Below are 14,360 nucleotides of genomic sequence, written 5' to 3' on the forward strand. Positions count from 1 at the left end.
TTTTGTTCTGAAACAGAAAAAGGACAAACTATGTTCTGCATTTGGCTCGTGGTTTGAGAAAATCATTGGCAGCAGTCTGTTTAAAACTAGAATCTGTTGTGAAGGGGGAATGAACCATGAGAGACTATGGACTCTGGGAAACAAACTGAGGGCTTCAGAGGGAAGGGGGGTAGGGGATTGGGATAGGCCGGCGATGGGTAGTAAGGAGGGCACGTATTGCATGGTGCACTGGGTGTTATACGCAAGTAATGAATCATGGAACTTTACATCAAAAACTTGGGATGTACTGTATGGTGACTAACATAACATAATAAAAAATTATTATTAAAACAAAACAAAACAAAACTAGAATCTGTTGCTTGGTGCTCTACCTCTGACCTCGGTTTAACTCAGTTTCTCCTGGGGAATGCAACCTTAGGACTCCAGTTAACATCCACAGACATCTCATTGGTATTGCTTTTTACATGTATTGATTTTTTTTTTTTACAATCAACAGTTAGCACATCTGATGTCTGATACCATCCCCTCCAGATTTCTTCTGTAACAACTGATATGAGCATGATACTTTTATGACCATGTTATTGGGAAGTTTAAGTTAAACAATTGAAATACTATCTTCAGACTCTCTACAGACAGAGAAAATGACATTCACTTTTAAATAAATTTATAAACACTATCTTAAAAATTACAGTTCTTTTGAGCTTCCATTTGAGCAATTGTGTAATCACATAATGACAGCACAAAGACTAAAGAAGAGAAAATTGAAAAATACTTTAGGAGACAAAATTATTGTGTTTTTCTGGATCAGTAGAAGAGACTTGTTTAATAGCAACATCAACAATACTATACTTTATGTAGAAATTGAATAAAATGCAAGCAATTTACTAATGAAACTCCCATTTATGTAATATATATTTGTGAAACACTGTCCTGAGAATTGTGATTCTATCATGTTTCCGTTTGAGCACTCGTATATCACTTTACTAATAGTAATGAAACTAAAAGAGAAAATTCTCAAAATTATTTTGTGTGGCAAAATTCTTGCTGTGTTCCTGGATTATTTTAGTGGACTTGTTAGCAACAACAACAAAAATACTGCAATAACCATACCTACAAATAGAATAAAATGGAAGCAATTTCCTTTTAAGATTCATGTTTAAATAATCTACAATGATAAAACAATACCTTAAGAATGATAATTCTCTCCATCTTGCACTTGAGGGATGGAATGATCACTTAATAGCAGTGAAACTAAAAGAAAATATCAAAATTACTTTAGGAGAAAGCAAAAATGGATTTTTCCTGTGATTTTGATCTTGGGAAATAGGCTCATTAGAAGGCTAGATCAATTATGAATGTGGCTCTTCTGTTTTCATGTTATCTGGACAAAAAACCAAAATCCAGCCCTTGTTTACAGATGTTTCTTGTTGCCAGTGAGAATGTGCTAGGCTATGAATATCCCTCTGTGGAAAAGATTCTTGGGGAGGCCCAAACTGGCTTTCCAGAAAAAAGAATATGACAGGAGGTCTCTTGTCAGGAACTGTTTCCTGGGACCCACCTGTGATATCTGACCTCTGATAGGCAGATGACTTAGAAGAACAGAACCTGGGTCGGTTGCCTTCCATTCAGGTGAGAAGATTGAATCTGACGTAATTAAATGGCCAAGATCATATGTGGTATCATTCTATTGGCCTGTATTTCTGAAAATGTATGTGTCTTAGCGTTGTCCAAGGAAGGTCTCGAGAATCTGTCAGCATGAGGAGCACCAGGACAAGATCTGTCTTGCTGTGGTGGAGGAAATGCTGTGTCAGGATGGAGTTGGCCTGACTGATGTGCTCCACATAGGCATAAGATTCTGGATCTTTGAGTCATCCCAATGTAAGGGACCTCCTTCCTCATACCAGGGAATTCCAGCACCTTTTTGAACTTCGGCCAAATGCCTCTTTTGGAACCTCAGGGACATAAAGATACTTTTTGCAAAGTTGAGATTTAGATTCTTCCTAAATCATTATTTCTCTGAAGTATGGATTTTCTTTTCTTTTCAAGGCTTTTTTTCAGCCAACAGATGTCTCACCAAATATCATAAGCCTTTTTTCCTCATGATAATTGATAATCAAAGATCCAAAGGTTCTTTCTGATTTTCTAAAAGGATTTGGCTTGTATTCTGTAGGTGTTCACCTCTTCACATGCATAAAGGATCTTTTCATCTCCTTTGGACAGATTCTTTTCTTCCTTTCCAAAGTAAATCACTTTAGGTGGAGTGCTCCATACTCATTTTATTTCATTGATGCAGTTTAGAAATGAGTAAGTTTCTGCTGAAGCTCTGGAATCTCACTTTAAAACTGGATTTTCCTTTTTTTAAAGATTTTATTTATTAATTTGTTAGAGAGCCAGGCAGAGGGAGAAGCAGGCTCCCCACTGAGCAGGCAGTCTGACACGGGGCTCTATCCCAGCACCCTGGGATCATGACCAGAGCCGAAGGCAGGTGCTTAACGAATTGAGCCACCCAGGCATCCCCAAAACTGGATTTTTCTGACTGCAGTGAAGCTTGTGAATTTTTGTGACTATTTAATTTGATCTCTAAGTACATTTATTATTTTTACTTCTTCAGATAATTTAATGTATATTGGTTGCGTTTTTTTCTTTAACAGTCTTTAAAAGCACATCTATTTTAGCCACATAAATCCAGTTTCTTCAAAACTCCATTTGGCTAACATAAGTAAATCCTCATGACCTTGGATTAGGCAATGTTTTCTTAAATATGATACCAAAAGCACAAGCAACAAAAGAAAATATTGATAATTTGCATTTCACCAAAAGTAAAAACCTTAATCAAGGACACTAGATTTTTACTAGATAGTAAAAAGACAATCCACAAAATAGGAGAAAATATTTGCAAATCCTTTATCTCATAACAGTCTAGTATCCAGAATATACAAGGAACTCTTACAACTCAACAACATAAAGACAAATAACTCAATTACAAATGTGCAAAGGAGCTAAATATTTCTCCAAAGAAGATATATAGATGGCCAATAAACTTACAGAACTTACAAAAAGATGCTCAACATTATTAGTTGTTAGGGAAATGCAAATCAAAACCACAATGAGACTTCACGCTCATTATGATGGCTATTAAAAAAAAAAAAAAGATAAATGTTGGCAAGGATGTGGAGGAAATAGACCCTTGTAAACTATTGGTTAGAATGAAAAATGGTGCAGCTAGGGAAACAATTTGGCACTTCCTGAAAATGCTAAACATAGAGTTACCGTATGATCCAGCAATTACACTCTTAGACGTATACCCAAGAGAATTAAAAACATATTTTGAAACAAAAATTTGTATGTGAATGTTCATAGCATTATTCATTATAGCCAACAAGTGGAAACAACCTAAACAACCTACCGGTGGGGACCTGTGAGAAGCATTGTTCTAATTGGCTTTTATTCTTCAGCTATCAGCTCAAATGCCCATTCCTCATGTAGGCTTTTGTGAACTCACAGTCTAGGTGAGGCCCTGGGTTATGAACTCCAGAGAAACACAATCCTTTCCTTCAGAAACCTATCATAATTCATAATCACATGCCCCATCTCCACCCTGAGATAGCTGTCATCCTGAATTTGGTGTTAAGCATGCCCTTCTTTGCTTTAGAGCACACCATATATATATATACATACACACACACACACACACACACACACACACACACACACACACCCCTCTAAACTATTATTCAGTTTTGTCTATTCAACTACATCAATGAAATCATATATGGCATTCTGTGATTACTCTCTGGGGTTCAGCCATTTTATGTGTGTGCTTGTATGAATTCTCACAGCTGTGTAAAAAATCCACGACATAGATAGATCACAGTTTTATTATTCATTTTATTGTCAATAGAAATTTGAATCTTGCCAACGTTTTTGCCTATTGGGAACTACTATGGGCTGTTATACATTGGAGTTTCTTATAGGTGTCTTCTGGTTTAAATGTGAACAGATATTTTGATATTTTACTTAGGAAGAGAATTGCTTGGCCTGTGATCTGTGCTTGTTTGACTCTACTGGGTATGCCAAATTGCTTTCCATAGTTGTACCAAACTATATCTCCATGAAGAGAATATGAGTTTACCCTGTTCTACATTCTTGTCAAAACCATGGTAGTGTCTGATTTGTGCCAGTCTAGTGAGTTGAATGGTTTCTCATTATGGTTTTAATTTGCACTTCCTTGATTACCGACAGGATTAAGCTTTTTTCCCCCCATTTCTGGGCATTTGGATTTCTGCTTCTGTGAAGAATCTTTTTGCCTGTTTTCTTTTTTGTTTGTCTTTTTCTTACTGGTTAATAGGAGTTGTAGATTATGCATACTAATATGTTGTGCATTATATGTGTTGTGAACCATCTTCTTCCAATTATGCTTTTCCTTTCCATTCTCTTTATCATGTCTTATTGAACAGAAGTTCTTAATTCTGAGTATGTTTAATGTTTAACTTTTCCATTATGGGTTGCTCACTTTGTATCTTGTATAAGAAATTTTTCCTTAGCACAGGTCATAAAGATATTCTCTATTTTCTTTTAAAGCTTTCAAGTTTGCCTTTTATATTTGATACATGGAAATTAAATTTTGGCTATGGTATTAGGTAGGCATCCATTTTCACATGGGCTTGTTTCTCTCTTGTATAAAACAAGTCTGAAGGTAGGCAATGCTACTCCAAGGTATATACCCTGGAAAGAGACTACTGGATGGATGCACCAGGAGACAGGAACAAGTTCATTATAACATTATTCATAAGAGGGAAAAAAAAGGCCTGGAAATAACAGAAGGAATTTAGTTATAGAGCACTGGCAGAGCTGAATATGAGAAGGTGGGGCATCTCAGAAATCAGCAACTGCAGGGAGCTGCAGCCATCCCTAGGGAAGAAGACAAAAGGAAGAGAGAGTGTCATTAGAATCTAGGAACCAGGGTTTATGGCAGGATCTGGAAGTTAGAGGAAGAGCCTCCAGAATGACTGGAGCCTGACTATGTAGCCAGAGTTGCCCAAAAAAGCTGGAGCCATGGTAGGGTTTGAAGCAAGAGCTGGACCATGGAGAAGACACAGTCACTGCAAGAGATGCTGCCCAAAGCAGAGAGAGAAGGAGAAATACTCTGCTTTCTCCCCCTCATCCTGCCCTCTAGTCAACCATCTGTGCCTCTATTGGCCAAACCTAACCAGAAGCCAGTGGGCAAGGCAGCCTGAGATATGTGGGCTACCAAGGTCAGCACCCTGTGATACAGAGGTAAACAGAAAAGGGCAGGGAATGGTTCTGAGGACTAATAGGCCAATGACAGGCACAAGACCCCCCCTACATGTGACCCTAATGTATCTTCCTTCTTATTTCCACCACTCCCTTTTACTGTTGTCTCAGTCATGTCAGGTTATTTCTAGGCTATGCTGTGCACATGCCCATTCTCTAGCCCTTTGTTCAAACCATCCCCTCAGCTTGTTTCCCTTGAAGTCTTACTCATCCTTCAAATATTAGTTTATGTCCTCATCCTTGAAACCTTTCTTTCCAGTCACATTTGTAAGTTTCTCACCCTCTAAACATCCTTTAAGTATTGGGGTTCCTAGGATTCTGTCTTTGGTCCTTTTTTTATCTTGTGTTACTGGGTGACCTTAGTGGGTGATTTCATCCATCCCCGTGACTTTCAACTTCCACTGAAGTAGTGATGATTCACAAATTGTGTCTTTCCTAAACACCAGACGCACATATATAGCTAGTGATTAGACGTTTCCACTTGCCTTTTTTATAATGCCTCAGACTCAGTATGTCTAGAGCTTAACTACCAAATTCCCTCTCCTGGTATACTTCTACTATACACTTCTACTCAGTTGCCCATGGCCAATATTTAGAAATCACCTAATGCTACTCCTTTCCTCGGATCCCTTCCCCAATTATAATCAACATACCAAGTCCCATCAGTGCTACCTCACTTACATTTCTCAAAGTTGTGCTCTAAAAGTCTGGCAACATATATTATAAGTCTTAACGATATGTTATGGGTTGATTTTTGTCTTCCCCAAATTCATATGTTGGAGTCCTAACATTTAACACTTAAGAATGTCATTTTATTTAGAGATAGGGTTGTTGTAAATGAGGTCATACTGGAGTAGGGTGACCCCCTAATACAATATGGCTGATGTCCTTATAAAATGGGAAATTTGGGATACAGACAGGCAAATAGGGAGAATGTCATGGGAAGATAAAGACAGAGTTTGGGGCAATGCAGCAGAAGCCAAGGATGGCCAAAGATTGCCAGCAAACCACCAGAATTCAGGAGAGAGTCATGGAACAGATTCTCACGCACAGCCTGCAGAAGGCGGCAACCTTCTGATGGCTTGATCTTCAATTTCTGGCCTCCAGGACTGTGAAACAATAATATTCTATTGTTTAAGCCTCTTGGCTTGTGACATTCTGTTCCAGCAGCCTAGAAAACGATTATAAATATGTGTACTCTTTGACCAGAATTATCACACCTAGTAATTAATTCTTTGAAAATAATTGCACAAATGAACAAAGGACAGCAATAGTGTTCACAATTGTATAATGGGAAATAACCTGAGTGTCTTAACAGTGGGACACCAAGTCCATCAATTATGGTATATTCAAACAGTGGGATGCCATATAGCTTTTAACAGTAATGTACATATAATACTTGAGCGAAAAAGATATTCACAATATAATTACATTAAAGGGGGCTACGAGAGCTATGACAAGGCTATTTTTTTTTGCAGCTTAAATGTATTTGTTTTATAAATGCATAGGAGAAAATCTGAAAGTATAGTACACATATTTAAAATAGAATTTTAGGTAATTCACATTTTCATCTTTTTGTTTATCCACCTTCTCTTAAGTGATGTGGTTTAAAAATTAACCAGTGTTTCTAGTTTTCTTTCCCTAGTAGTCTCTTATAAAGAGGATACTATCTTTGCTTGGTTAGATTCACAATCCCTCCCTATCTTGGGAAGGAGGAAGGAAGAAAGAGTAGGAGGGAGAGGAGGAGGGGAAGAAAGAAAGGGAAGTTAAATTAATTAAAGAACTAGAATACGAAGATTAGGGAATTTAGAAAGTAGAGTATCAGTGTGAACTGTAGGGGTGAAAAGTTTTGGGGAGGTAGAGCTGTGAATGAGAGAATCCAAAGCAATACGGGTTGTGGGAGAAGTGTGGAAAAAAGAAAAAGAACATAGGAAAAATGTACCAGGGAGTTAGAAATGAGATCCTCTGGGGGTGCCTGGCTGGCTCAGTTGGTATAGCACGTGACTCTTGATTTTGGGGTCATCATGAGCTCAAGACAGTGGGCCTAGAGCTTACTTAAAAATAAAAACTCTGGAAGAGTAATAACAATAAAACACACACACACAAGAAATGGGGTCCTCTGTAAAGATTTTTGAGCAATGCAAATTAAAGCTCAGAATTTCATTTTGTTTTTTAATCATTCTTAGACTGTACTTTTTTTTTTTAAAGATTTTATTTATTTATTTGACAGAGAGAGAGACAGCCAGTGAGAGAGGGAACACAAGCAGGGGGAGGGGAAGAGGAAGAAGCAGGCTCCCAGGGGAGCAGGGAGCCCGATGCAGGGCTCGATCTCAGGACCTGGGATCATGCCCCGAGCCGAAGGCAGACGCTTAACCACTGAGCCACCCAGGTGCCCCAAGACTGTACTTTTTTTAATGCAATGTCCATATAGAGAAAAGACCCAGTGAGTCTAGGATTTATAGTTTATTGTTTTCTGTAATAAACATGTAGACTCCAGTTCACAAACTGAAGTATGCAAGAAATGTGACTTTATTTTTCTATCTTTGAACTTAATTTTTATTCTTTTGTAATTATTCTACTGGTGGCAGATGCTGCAAGTTTTGTGAGGTAACATTTAAGTGGAGGTAGGGGGTAATTACGCACAGGCTTAGTTAATGTGAGTCATATGGGAGGCCCATCTGGGCCTCAGTTCTTAGGACAGTGGCATCTTCTGAGATGTGCATCATCCCATCTGGTCTTTGGTCATCTGTCTACCCACATTCCTGTCTTTTCTGGTCTGGTGAGTCTCTTTGCTAGCTAGGGCCATGCTGTTTTTTAGGCAAGAAGGACACTCACTGTGTCTACTTTACTCCCTACCACACTGGGCTGTGGGTAAACTCTGGGGTCTTGTCACCTCAGAGCTTAATATGGGATTGGGGTAGAGGCCCATAAATCCACTTAAGATACCAGATGAGAATCTGTCACTCTCGATTCTTTCTAGGATTTCTGCCATTGCATCTTCAACTCCCTAGCTACCTCCCAACACATACTGTGAGTTCTTCTGTTTTTTTTTTTCAAGGACACTTAACCAACATTTACCTCTTTTGCATTATCTCCAATTTTCTCTGCCCCGCCTTGGTCCTGGGAAGTCTTGCCCCAATTTTGTGGTAAGCTTCGGAGCATCCCTTCACTGTCTCTTTCTTAGACTTTCATTCTGTCTTCTGTCCGTGCAATATTCAGCTTCCTACCATTCCATCATTGGCCCACCATCTGTTTTTCCAGGTTCCTTTTCCACTCCCAGAGATTTAATTACCACTTCTGTGCTGACTCCTGAATGTACAGTTCCAGCCCAGAATCAATTTCCAGTTGCTATATATCTCTTTTTGATCTCCCACAAGCCAATAAAAACTCAACTTATCCCAAACTTTATGTATCTTCTAGAAACCTGTTCTTTCTCTCTTTCTCCTGCACATTTCTCTCTCTCTCCCTCTCTCTCACTTGGTAGATATGATTTTTTTTACAGGTTTTTATTACTTATTTGAGAGAGAGCGCATGAGAGAGAGAGTATAAGCAGGGGGAGCAGCAGAGGAAGAGAGAGAAGCAGGCTCCCCGCTGAGCAGGGAGCCCCCTGTGGGGCTTGTTCCCAGGACCCTGAGATCATGACCTGAGCCAAAAGCAGTTGCTTAACTGACTGAGCCATCCAGGCAACCCAGTAGATATGATTATAAACTGATGAGGTTATTAAGGAAAAGTGCTTAGTGCTCTGAGAATGTTCAATGGGACCATTTGTTTGAGATAGGGAATGGGGATGCAAAGAAAGGATTTCTTACTTAGATAGAACTGCAGCGGCATTTCTGTACCTGCACAGCTCAGGAACCTGACCATGTAACTTCTTTGTTCCACATCTTGAGGAAGAACATGCAGTGGTCTACCCATGGGAGTGGCCGCTTGACAGAGGGAGTATTTTATCATTGTTTAGAATTGTTGGCAATGTAGTCATTATTATTATTGTTTTCAAATACTCCACAGACAATGCACCCCCTTTTTGTCTACACCCAGGGTGGACCATTCTAGTTGCCTTCTCCTTGGTGTGCCGCTGAGAGTTTGGAAGTCTCCAGCCTCCTTTCCTTATTCTTTTCTGCCTTTCAGGTAAGGATCTAAAGATTGCTTTGCTATTTCTTACTTCTGTGGTTTTTGTCATGCTCTCTCCTCTGCCTGAAATTCCCCCATTCCATACACATACTTCATCTGGTTTTTCCTTACTCTTTAAGATTCAGTTTAGTGTCACCTCCTCCAGGAAGCTACCTCTGCTCACTCAACTCTGAGTCATGTGCCCCTTCTTGGGCTTCCATAGTATCTCTAACTACTGAGCCACTGCATTGTCCACGTTGTACTTTAATCTGTTCATGACTCTGTCTTCCTCAGTTATTATGCACAAAACCAAGGTAGTCTTATTCATTTTTATATCTCCAGGATCTAGGGAAATACTTGTCACTTAGTATGCCTTTAACAGAGGTTTATTGAAAGAATGAAAAGATGAAATCATTTTTTATATTTCACTTTTTTATATTGAGTAGGTGTTTAGTATTATTCTTAGGACATAAGTTATAAATTCTACGGAACACTTATTTTCATGGAAAAAAATGTGTGGAGCAATCTCTTAGTATCTTCTTCCACTTCCTTTCCTGATACCTTTTAGAAACACTTATATGAACTTTCCACATATCTTTTTAAGGCCTGGGTGAGTCACCACACAGGCTGCCATGATTCTGCAGCATTCACAAACTGGAAGACATTTTTGAGTTTTTAAGAATGTTCTTCTTTATATCTCCACAGAGCTTTTGTTTAAACAAGACAGTTACGCTCAATGACTGAGAGCTTGGGATTTAATTATTATTCCATTCGTTTAACTATACCAGTAAATGGTGATAGAATTCAGAATTCTGAGCTATAATAAGGCGGAATTTTAAAGAGACACTTGAAATCCTTGACAGCTGAAGCAGGGACATTTAAAATACACATGACAGGGAACCAAACTCTGCAATGTTCTCTTGGCAATCTTCTCCAAAGAGATGTGCTTGGAAATGAGTCCTTTCTCCAGGGGAGAAAATACAATCTGCCCCTCTTTTCCTATTGCTGCCATTAATAAACCACCAAGTCTTACAGATTTTTTTCCCTCCCAGTGTCTCTATAACTATCCCATGTATTTTAACTGCAGCAGCCTTATGAATGTTCCACCACTTCTTATTATATCTTATGTAGTGATTATTTCGTTTGAAATATTTTTAAAAAGCTGGAAGCAGTGGTGTGCTAGTAAATGTATCACAACCGACTCTTTGCGGAAGGAAGCTCTGTTTGTAGCACTTGCCAATTTCCATGGTGTAAATACTCCCACCGGGGCAGATTTCAAGCTACCAACTTGATGTCATTGAATGAAGAGTTGGAGAGAGGTGCATACGTTCAGCTTTCACGAACCAGTGCAAGCTGCTACAGGTTGGCTCTAGCACACTACTGTCTTGAAGATGAATTTTTCTCGAGCACTATTTAAATCAGGCTACTCTCAAATTCAGGAATCTACCTGGACCTCTAATGCTGATTGTGGAAATCACAAATATGGTCTGTTCACTTTTCTCTATCACAAGTACTATGCTGGGCCACTTGATTGAAGACTGCATTAGCCATTTAAATGATCACCCTGCTTCCACTCTGGCCCTAAAATTCTTCTCCACACAGCACCCAGAGCAATCTTTCAAAACTCCTAATTTGATCATGTCACCTGCAGGGAGGCCATGTTGTGCCGTACCAGGGACTCTGCCAGCTGTGTTCCATGAAGTTCTGTAGTGCCCAGGCTGTACAATCAGCCTTACTTCGCACCTCTGGCCTCTGCTTAAAATTCTTGGTGATTTTTCATTACCCTCTGAGATTTATATAATATTTGTATTTGCGTAATGGGTGGTATAACACGGCCTCTCAGGGTCTATCTGATCTGACCTAAGCCTCCTCTCAATCCAGCTCCCTCTATTCTGTTCTAGCACATCAGGCCCTTCCCAGGACCCCACCTGGAACTCTCGTCTCCTTGATCTTCCTATGGTGATCCCTTTTTCTGAAGTCTCTGCTCACAAGACACTTTCTCAGAGAAGCTTTCCTAATCTAAATTAAGTCCCTTCAATTAGCCTCCTTTTTCTTCTAGACAAAGACTATTTATTAAAAATATGAATAATATTTTTTTATTTTCATAAAAGAAGGCATTGTAGTTTACTGTTGTCAATTCTCACATTTAAGTTACAATGAATGCAGGGGTGCCTGGCTGGCTCAGTCAGTGGAGCCTGTGACTCTTGATCTTGAGGTTGTGAGTTCAAGCCCCATGTTGGGTGTAGAGATTACTTAAAAATAAAATCTTTAAAATAAAATACAATCTAGGAATTTTTTTTCTATTAGTCTCTTTCATGACACCATATTCTTTCCCTTCAAGGCACTAGAGTGGGTACTGTCAGTGTGAGTTTTTTGGTGTCAATGGCAGTTTTATGCCCAGAAAAGATTATAAATGATTAGTTTGGTTTTAAAAATTAATACTGCCCTTAAGGTTATAAGAGCAAAAATCTATTCATCCATAAGCTTCTAAATTCAAAATAAAAATGGTATCATTCTATTTATAAGTAAATGAGACTTCTTTTTTTTTTTTTTTTAAAGATTTTATTTATTTGATAGAGATAGAGACAGCCAGAGAGAGAGGGAACACAAGCAGGGGGAGTGGGAGAGGAAGAAGCAGGCCCATAGTGGAGGAGCCTGATGTGGGGCTCGATCCCATAACGCCGGGATCACGCCCTGAGCCAAAGGCAGATGCTCAACCACTGTGCCACCCAGGCGCCCCTATTTATAAGTAAATGAGACTTCTAACATTCCTCTTTATTAAAAAGTTGTTTTTTTTTAATAGCCGACACACAATGTTACTTTAATTTCAGATGTACAACTTAGTGATTTGACAAGGTTATACATTATTAACATTTACTTTTAAGGGGAACTTGATTAATGTGTAAGCCCATTTACAAAATTAATTTTAGTTTCTCAAACATTTAAATTACATTTATAAATTTAATGTAATTGTTTTTACTTTAAGACATTCAATGCCTAACAAAAATACCATAAATAACTGTAATATATTAAACACATAGATATGGTGAATATTAGGTTCTCTTAAACATTCCAGTACTGTCTTTAAATTTAATAAAATTTTGTTATTAATTGAACTTAAAATCACAAGTCTAATCAATCGTTCAATTATATAGTATAAATTGAAACCACAAGGCAACTGTGTTTGATTCGTTAATATACTATATTCTCTAAAACATAACAAGTATTTCAAATAGTAGGCATATCCCTATTATTCCTCTACTTACCACAGATATATAAATACAATAGGTTTGAATTAATCAGTTATCATCATTTACTCTATTATGTTTAGGCTCAATTCTAAATCTCCCTGGAATTAAAATGGACATATGAAGCAGACAATTATACTATACCAAACAATTTAGGGTTATCTTTCGAGAAGGAGGGCACTGAAGATACACATTGACCCATGCTTTGGCTGGAACTCAAGATTTTGTGTTCTCCCAACACAACATGGCCTATCTGTGTCCATGGTAACAGGGATTCCATAGCCAGCAAGTGTCCCATGTGCACTTCTCTAATTCTAGTCAAACTTGAATCTATAACCCCTCACCCAGGATGTTTCACTTTATGATTGGATTCATTTAATCTCTTAAATTGTCTTCTAAATTAAATTATTTCTAAATTCTTATTCTTCCTAGCTGGCCAGACTCAGCTCTTTTTGATATTTAAATGGCATCCAATTGGATTTCTGCTATCTCCTGCAGTTTTGTACACCTCTATTTAGTGACAGGGATGATCTCAATCTACAAACTTAGATATGCAAAAAAATATATATCTATCTCACCTTAATCGATAATTTGACTCTCCATTCAACCAGGAATTGATAACAATATTTGAGTCAGTACTCACCCCTCCTTTTCTTCCTGGGTTTTTATCTCGGTTCCAGGGAGCTTATTGAGTGCCATGACATTAGGAGAGAGGAATCTGGTCTCTGACAGCATCCATTCAAGCTAATCTCTGCTGTGAAGTTCCTCGTCCCCTCAGTTTCACAGGAACAGCCTACATACTGGCCTCTGCTGTCACCTCGTGGCTCCTGTCCAGAGGCCCCTCCAGGCACTGCTCTGCCTTGTTCCTTCCAAATACCCTGTAGACCTGAAACAATCCATTCTGCTGTTCCTGCACCATGCTGAGCTATTCTCAGAAAATCCTTCTAACACCCAATGTGTGATATGATAAATAAAATATATATATGTATTTGGTCTTTGTTTCTGATTCCTGGCACAGTGCTCCTAGAACTCTAGAAATTTCCTGATAGTAGTTAGTGTCTTTTGTCATTCCTAACAAGCCCCTTTCCACTATTCCTGAATTTATTCTAATGAGATGATTCTTGGCCTTCAGATAGCTCCAGTATGGGGGCTGGTTAACAGAGAAACCAACCACACGATTAGAAGGTTGGAACTTTCCGCCCCAGCCCTAACCCTGGTCAGAGGAGAGGGACTGGAGATTTGAGTTCAATTGCCAATGGCCAGTGATTTAATCAATCATGCCTCATCATTAAACTTCAGTAAAATCTCTAGAACAACAAGGTTTGGGGATTTTCCAGGTTGGTAAGCACATCAGTGTGCTTGGAGGGTGGCATGCCTGGAGAGGACATAGAAGCTCTGTGTACCACTCCCAACTCCTTGCCCTATGCATCTCTTTCATTTACCTGTTTCTGAGTTACATCCTTTATAATAAAACTGTAATGGTAAGTATACAGTAGTCCCCCCCCCGTATCTGTTATTTTAATTTTTGTGGCTTCAGTTACCCGTGGTCAACTGTGGTGGTAACGACAGTCTAAAAGCAGATGGTCCTCCTTCTGATGAATCATAGGTCAACAGTAGCCTAACGCTACATCACAATGCCTATGTCCTTCACCTCATTTCATCTCATCACATAGGGGTATTATCATCGCACATGATCACAAGAAGAAT

General features: G+C 38.7%; 1 protein-coding gene across 4 annotated transcripts in view; it reads left to right on the forward strand.

Moving 5' to 3' along the window:
• Positions 1-13,641, forward strand: part of LOC117801570 — a 28,427-nt gene extending 14,786 nt beyond the window's left edge. For 2 of the 4 annotated variants that reach the window (XR_004624254.1, XM_034656795.1), the window contains 2 exons: positions 9,334-9,423; positions 13,334-13,641. Coding sequence is in view for 3 of the 4 variants with exons in the window: in XM_034656795.1 (XP_034512686.1) it covers positions 9,334-9,423; positions 13,334-13,382 (139 nt within the window). In the remaining variant the exon portion in view is untranslated. Of the gene's footprint in view, positions 1-9,303; positions 9,424-13,333 lie in introns of all 4 variants that reach the window. The other 2 variants (XM_034656794.1, XM_034656796.1) reach the window with 2 other exon arrangements.
• The last annotated feature ends 719 nt before the right edge of the window (positions 13,642-14,360 follow it).

The sequence above is a fragment of the Ailuropoda melanoleuca genome, chromosome 3 (assembly GCF_002007445.2).
Source record: "Ailuropoda melanoleuca isolate Jingjing chromosome 3, ASM200744v2, whole genome shotgun sequence".
NCBI lineage: Eukaryota > Metazoa > Chordata > Mammalia > Carnivora > Ursidae > Ailuropoda > Ailuropoda melanoleuca.